This window comes from Platalea leucorodia (genome assembly GCF_965183815.1).
Source record: "Platalea leucorodia genome assembly, chromosome: 14".
Lineage (NCBI taxonomy): Eukaryota > Metazoa > Chordata > Aves > Pelecaniformes > Threskiornithidae > Platalea > Platalea leucorodia.
Window position 1 is genome coordinate 5,245,063 of NC_138836.1, and position 7,637 is coordinate 5,252,699.

At 67.4% G+C, this 7,637-nt stretch overlaps 1 protein-coding gene across 1 annotated transcript; it reads right to left on the reverse strand.

Moving 5' to 3' along the window:
- Nucleotides 1-892: 892 nt before the first annotated feature.
- CBX4 (chromobox 4) lies at nucleotides 893-5,439 on the reverse strand. The gene is made up of 5 exons (XM_082326522.1): nucleotides 5,299-5,439; nucleotides 5,170-5,213; nucleotides 4,307-4,372; nucleotides 3,534-3,600; nucleotides 893-2,996 (listed from the first exon to the last, which is right to left on the reverse strand). The coding sequence occupies exons 1-5, from the start codon at nucleotides 5,365-5,367 to the stop codon at nucleotides 1,665-1,667; spliced, it is 1,578 nt and encodes a 525-aa protein (XP_082182648.1). The 5' UTR covers nucleotides 5,368-5,439; the 3' UTR covers nucleotides 893-1,664.
- Nucleotides 5,440-7,637: the final 2,198 nt, after the last annotated feature.

Sequence of the window (7,637 nt, forward strand, 5' to 3'; positions counted from 1 at the left end):
GCTGGCAACGGAGCCACTTTGGCAAGCAGGAGATTCGGAGGGCAGTTACCGTATGAGCACTCGACTCTGCTTGGGAGCGTTACAGGGAATCCCGGGGGCAGCGGGGACTGAGCGCTGTTATCTCAGCCACCTGCAGACAGGCTCCACACTGCTGGGTTGCCACCTTCATTCTGTGAGCCATTTTGTAAAGAATTAGCCCTGCACTGTATTTTCAGTGGACTCCAGCAATTATTAATCTAGTTCAGAAATGCCTGCAGGCTTATTTGCGGAATTTGGACCATCTTCCTTTCTGAAGAAGTTAAACTCCTCGTCTAATGCCGCTGATCTGGCAGCGTCAGGCTGAGAACTAGCAATCACCCATCCGTTGCAGCCACTTTCCCGGCCTGCATTCCCAGAAACCTTCCAGATTTCCCATCGCAGACCTCACACAGCCCATTTTGCTTTGGAGAAGCACAGCCCTGCCTCGGCACTGCGGGGAGAGGGAAACACCGAACCACCGGCTCCTACGGCCTTGCCGCCCGCCTGGGCAGCACCAGGAGAAAACGGGGTGCGCTTACGCTGCGGGCAGCACGCTCTCGTCTGCGCTTTTGGGGAAAAGCCAGAACTGCCTTCGATCTGTTGCATCTCGGAGCCCATTTTAACCTGCAAGCACCTGCTCCGGAGCACCCCAGCCACAGCCTGCCCGCATAGGGCCGCTTGCTGTGCCAGCCATATGCAGTTAACAAATGCACTCCAAATCCTGGTAGTTTTTGTAAAGGTTTATAGTCCTTTGCAATGATTGCATGATACATTTCTTCCCCCGTGACACAGCCCTCGGACCAGGAAGCGCCGCTGGCAGCTCGCGCTCCACCTCCCAGCAGCTGGGCTTTGCAATCCGATCTACACTAGCTGCAGAACATCAAATGCACTTTCAACATCTCCATTTAATATTTACATTCAAGCAATTAATAATTGGAAGCTTATAGTTTAGACATTTCTAATAGCAGCAATTTCTATAATAGCTTGTTTAGCTTTAGATAACGATTTTTTTTTTTTTGCACATAGAAACACCACATGTGTACAGTATCAAAAAATATATACCGGGGATGGTCCTGCGGGTCGTAAGGAGGGCAAGGGGACGAGACTAACAAATGCTGAATGGTTAAAAAGGAGAACAGAAAATATTCGTTTGATATAGTTTATAAGGTGATCTAGGGACTCCATAAATCTAGGCTTTATATTTCATTATATAAATACCTACAAATAAATATATTAGCGTGGTCAGAGAGCGACCAGCTTTCAGCTCAAACAATACATTTCAATAACACCACGTACAAACGGGAGCAAGAATCACTCGACAAGTTAGCACTGTTAAAATATAATACTATAACTCTGAGTAACTGGCGGGCCCCATCCTCGCCTGTCCCGGTGCCCGCAGGTCCCGGGGCGGCCCCCAACCGCGGGGCGGGAGCAGTGGCGAGGACACCCCGCGTGGCAGGGACGGCTGCCATGCCCAGCCCTGCCCCGGCGTCCCCTCGGCGGAGACGGCAGGCTTGGCCGCCGCGGCGCGGGCAGGGGGCACGCAGGCTCCGGGGAAGGGGCACCAGTACCTTAGAGGGAGGCTGTGGGGCCGGCAGCCCCAGGACGGGCAGGCAGCTCCCACGGGGAGCAGCCGCCGTCCCACCTCACACCGTCACGTACTCCTTGAAGGTCACGGTCAGGCAGTTTGCGGTCACGTCTGTGATAATTATATTCCCAAAGAAGGGCTTGAATTCCTGCAGGGACTCGGCCTCCTCCTCCTCCTCCGTGGCCTCCTGGGGCTGTGGAGGCTCTGTGGCCGGTTTCTCGGCCGGCGCTGGTGGCACCTCCGGCTTCACCTGCGCCAAGGCCAGCTCGCCCTCCGCCCGCGGTTTCACGCAGCGCAAGTCTATGGGCTCGTCCAGGTCCGAATCCAGCAGGATGACCTCCGGCTGGGCGGGGGCGGGCGGCTCCGGCCGCTCCGGGGCCGGGGGACTGAGGCAGGTGGGGGCACTGATGCTGCGGGAGGTCAGGCGCTTCTTGCCCGGCTCCCGCTCCGCCTGCGGCTCCGACAGGCAGCGCTTCCGCGAGCCGGGGCTGGAGAGGTTCAGTCCCATGGAGGAAGGGCTGTGCTCGCAGACGGGACTCAGGGACCAGGGCACGAGGTCCGGCTTGGTGGTGAGCTGCAGGGGCTGCTCCGCCGGAGGAAGGGGCAGCTCCTTGGCCAGGGGAGTCTTTCGGGGACTTTCCTCGAGCTCCGCGGGGGGCTGCCAGCCCTCGCCCTCTGCTTTGCTCAGGGCATTGCTGCCCACCACCCTCTCCTCCCCTGGCTTCCTCCAAGCCTCCAGCTTCTCCTCCCCACCCTTCTTAGGAGTCCTCTCCTCCGCAGCCCGCTTCCGGGGCGGCTCCCCGGACTTGATCTTCACCGCCTGCATCCCGTTCTCCATGTACTTGCTCATGACGATCACAATGCGCCCATTCTTGTTTTTGTTCTTGACGATCTTCATCTTGCCCCCGAGGCCATTGCTGGCCACCCTGTCCCTGGGGGGAGGCCCAGTACCACTGGACAGGTTCTTCTCAGCCCCACTCTTGCTCTCTGCAGCGAGGTTCTTGACCGGGCCCAGTAGGTTTTTGGCCGGGCCATGCGCCCACTTGTCCGGGTGGGCGACCAGGGGGCTCTTGTTACTGTCCAAGCAGGCCTGGCTCTGCGGCTCCTTGCTGCTGGGCTGGTAATGGGGCTCGTACATCTTGGGGTCCGGCTGGTAGTGGTGGTGCTTCTTGCTGTTCAGCTGGTAGTAATACTTCCCTTTGCTGTGGGACTGGTGCTTCATGCTGCTCTCCTTGCCGTTGGGCTGGTACTGGTGATGCTTCTTGCTGTTGAGTTCATACTGGTGCTGCTGGCTCTTGCCGGAGGAGCCGAGATCCAGCTTTGGCCTGTTGTCCACGGCAGGGTCCTGCAGCCCCGTCAGGATGTTCGAGCGGCGGGCAAAGGAGGGAAGCTGCAACACAAAGCCAGGGGCTGCGGTCAGATGGGGCCGGAGAAGGAGGTGCCGGTGCTCCGGCAGGTGCCGGAGGCTCCGGTGAAACCCCCACCCCTCCAGTGGCTCTCGTTACGGGACGGTGCATCACGGGGTGCCGTGTTCTCGAGCAGGCGGCCCCAGCCCACTCCAACGTACAGGCTGTGCATTGCTCCAGATTAATGAAGCAATGAAAAGAAGAAAAGCACCCTTCAATCAGCTGTCTGGGAACAGGGGCCAAGCAGGACCGCTGCTGCCGAGCTTGCGAGCAGCCTGCTAATGCTGCCCGGCCGCGGGCGCAGCGGGTCTGCCCTGCAGCCTGGAGGGAAAGGGGGGCTGGGGCCGCCCGATGAGCTCAGCGCTGGGGCCTGGGGGTCCCCGGGGCATTGCGAGGCGCCCGGGCTGCACGCACGGCTCCTCAGCATGATGAAACCCGCTGAAAGCGGCTCCCTGGGGACGGGGCCACGTTGCAAACAGGCTGCCTGGGAGGTGCGGGGCTGGGCTCCACCGCGCATTTACCTGCACGACCAGCGGCTTTGGCTTGGGCCCCCGCTTGCGGTATCCCATCAGCTGCTCCTGCCGCTCCCTGCGGGAACAGAGAGTCACGGCGAGGCCCGAGTGGCGGCACGCAGACCCCTGGGGTGCACCCCGTGCATGGCAGCTCCTGCGGTGCCAATGACCCTACACGGGTGCAGCGAGCTGGTGCGAAGGGGCGGCGGGAGGGGAGCCGGGACCCCGCAGGTGCGGAGCCGCAGGCCGGGGGTCCCGCAAGGAGGCAGCGGGACGGGGGGACGGCCGACCTGCTGAGGCAGCAAGCGCCTGGCGAGGCGACTTCCCCGCTCCCGCCTCCCCCTGCTGCAGCGAGGGGCTGAAGTTTACAGTTTGCGCCAAAATACTACAGGAAATAAACGCACGGAAAGAGAAGAAAAAAAAAAAAAAGGGCAGAAAAAAAAAAAAAAAAGAAAAAGCCCGTCCAAGCGCAGCAGCAGCAGCAGCAGCAGCGCCGCCTCCTCCACTCGCAGGCATCAAATCCCCGGGCAGGCAGGAGCGCAAGGCGCGGCGTGGGGGGAGCGCGGCGCGGGGGGACCTTGAACCGGAGGCGTCGCCCGGCGGCCCCGCACCGCCCGCCCCGCCGGGGCCGCGCCCCCGAACCGCCCGGGCCCGGGCCCGTCCCGCGCCCGCCCCCGCCGCGGCCCCCGGCTCCGTGACGCATCTGCAATTACCGAAAGGGGCTCGGGGAGCGGGTACCCGCCGCCCCTCCCGGGCCGCGGGTCCCCCCCGACCCCGCTCACCTGTTCTGGAAGGCGATGAGCAGCCGGGGGTCCAGGATGTTCTCCTCCGGCTCCCACGTGTTATATCTTGCGAGAGGGGAGGAGAGCGGCCGTCAGCCGCGGGGCCCCGCCGGGAGGGGGGGGCCGGGGTCCCGGGCAGGGGTGCCCCGCGGCCGGGCCGCAGCACCGGGCCCGCCTGGGAACGGGCGCCCGGGGCTCGGGTCCCGGGGGAGGGGGATGGGCGCTGGGGGGGGCGGCTACGGGGACGGAACTGTTTATTTAGCGCAGTTATTATTCCGGAGGAATTCTAAGCATGTCATGATGAAATTTTCCAAATCCCCTTTCCCGGACCCAGGAAAAGCGGCCGCGGCGCGGAGAAGGGACCCGGCCCCCGAGTCGGGAACAGCGGCGCGGACCCCCCCCCGCCGGCACTGTCATGCGAACCCCAAATACTCCGCAGCCCGCAGCGGCCGCCCTCGCCCCGCGGCCGGTGCCTCCGCCTCCGCGGGCGGCTCTCGGGGGCCGCCCGCCCGCCCGCCGCGGGCTGCGGGGCGGCGCGGGTTATTTTTGCGGTTATTCCCCCTTTCCCCCCCCCACGCCCCCCCCCCTCCCCTCCCTCCCCTCCCGCTCGGTTCTGCAATATGGAGCCCGGCTCCCGAGGAGGGAAAGGGGGAAGGAGCCATTTTCTGGTGCACATCAGCCGCCGCCTGCCCGCCTCGCTCGGCTCCCGCCGCCGCCGCCGGGCCCCACCGCCGCTTCTCGCCGCCCGCCGCCCTGACCGGGGCCCTTTCCCGGGGCGCCGAGCGCGGCGGAGCCCCGCCGCCGGGCCGGGCCGTCCCCTCGCCCCATCCCCGTCCCCGTCCCCATCCCCGCTCGGTACTCACTTGGGCGACCATCCCCTCCATTTCACCAGGTACTCGACTCTGCCCTGCGGAGCGCGGGAGGCAAAGACACGGCGTCAGCTGGACCCGCCGCCCGCCCGGCCGCCCCCCGCCGCCCCCCGCCCTCCTCACCTTTCGGATCCGCTTCTTCTCGATGCTCTCCACCGCGAAGACGTGCTCTCCCACCGCCGGCAGCTCCATGCTGCAGCCGGGAGGGGCCGGGCCGGCCCGGGCGTCCGCGGCCGCCGCTGCAAGCCGAGCTGGGCTCCGGCTCCGGCAGCTCCCGCCGCCGACCCGACAGACACTGAGCCCCGGCCGCCGCGGCACCGCAAACCCGTGCAAATCCCGGAGCGAGACGTCAGGGAGGCGGCGCCTCCCGGGCCCGGCTGCCCGTCAACGGCGGGGCCGGGGGATTGGCGCAGACCTGCCGGGGAGCGAGGCGGGGAGGGGGCGGGCGGGGGCCGGGCAGGAGCGGCGCGGAGGGGGGAGAGGCGGGCAGCCCGGCCCCCGCCCCACGCGTGACTCAGCACGGCCCCCACGGGGCCGGCGGGGGGCGGCAGAGCCCGCGGGGCAGGTGCGCGACCCGCCCCGCGGAGCGGGGGGGGGACCCGCCCGGAGGATGCGTGGGAGGGTCCGCACGGTACCGGCGGGGTCCCGGAGCGGGGGACGAGCCCCCCCACCCCCGGGAGGGCTCCACGCCGCGGGCTGCCCTGGGCCCTGACCCCGGCCCGCCGCCTCCTCCCGTGGGGCCCGGCGGGTGCGAGGGAGCGGCCCCGGCCCGGAGCAGCCCTCGCCCCGCTCCCGGGCCGGGCGCTGCGCTGCTCCGCGGGTCCCTGCGGCCGCGGGGAGCCCGGCCCGGGGGCACCCAGCGGCGGGGACACCGCCCCCCCTTGCAAGATGGCCGGAGCGCCGGGGGAGCGGGCCCGGGGCAGGTGGCGGCGAGTTTCCCTCGCCCGCTGCCGGAAGCCGCAAACGGCGGCGGCGTGCGGGAACGGCGGGGCGGCTGCGGAGAGCCCGGGGCGGGCGGCTCCGCGCCCTCCCTTCTCGTTTGGGCGGAGGAAGGGGAGCTCGCTGAGGCCCACGCGTGTCCGCGCCGCGGGTTGCCAGCGGCGGACCTCCGAGCCCCTCCCCGCTCTGCTACGGGAAACGTGGCGGTGCCGGAACGAAAGGCGACCTTCCCCCGGGCAGGTGGAGCCCTTCCCCGGGCAGGTGGAGCGGGGCCGGCCGCGCCAGCAGCGGGGCACCTTCCCGGTGCGAAGCCGCGGCGGCTCCGCGCAGCCCCCGGCCTCCCCCGCCGCCGCTGCGGGAGCAGCGCCCCGACCCCCGGCATCCCGCGGGGCAGGGCGACCGGGGCCGCGGACACGCGTGGGGCTGTTCCCGGGAAGGCGCTGCCGGCGGGGGGTGGTTCGGCTTGAAGCCCCCAGACCCTCCCGGGGCTCTCGGCTCCCGGGGCTGGCCGAGCTCGGGCCCCGCAGGTGCCGGGCCGTGCCCCCGAGCCGCCGCCGGGGAAGGGGACGCCGCGGAGGGGAGCCCCGGCCGGACCGGAGCCACCGCGCCCGGTTCGCAGCGAGGCCGCCCCGGGGCCGGGGGTCCCGGCGCCGCCGCTCCCGCAGCCCCCGCCCGGGCTCTGCCGGCCCACGGACGGGGCGGCCGCTCCCCGCGGGGCTGGGACACTCCTCCCCCCCCCCCCCCCCCCGTGGTCACGGTTGCCCGCGGGGCTCCCGGCAACTTTCGCCGGGGTGCGGGAGCGGCGGGGCTGAGCCCGAGCGGCCCCTCTGCCGGGGGTCGGGCAGCAGCGCCCGGCCCCCCGAGGGAGCTCCCCGTCCCCCCCCCGGGGCCGGTCCCGCCCCAGCCCGTGGCAACCCCGCGGGCTCGCCCGGTCGCCGTCCCCTCGGGCGGGGCAGCCCCGGGTGGCAGCAGCCTGCGCCTTCGGGGGCCCTTCCCGGGCCCGGAGGTGCGGGGGCACCGGGGAGGCACGGCTGAATGTCACCGCGCCGGAGACCATAACAAAGACGCAGCCGCCGCGATCGTAGAGCCGAGCCAATAAAAAGCAAACTGATATTACAATTTTGATTTCCCTGGAGGGCCGAAGGGGCTTAATGTAAGAATTATTATCCATTGTGAACAGCAGCCGAAAGAAAGCACAGACAGGAAGATTTAAATTTTTTTTTTTTTTTTTTAACTTAGCGGTTTTCCTAAGAAACATACATTCATTGAAATTTATGCCAGCGGAGTTTGTTAACCCTCCCCTTTGACATTTCAAGCTTCTCCTGTTGCCAGAGGAGACAAGCCGAGCACAAACCACTAATGCTTGCAATAAAACTAAATGCCCAGGGACGAGCACGATTTGGTGCAATTCCCCTCCAATGTGGGCAAGCTGCAGAGCGCGTCCAGCCCGCCGAGCCGCGGGCGCTCCGGGCCCAGCCTGGCCGGGAAGGCTCGGCTCTTCCCAGGACGCAGTCGGGAAGGCG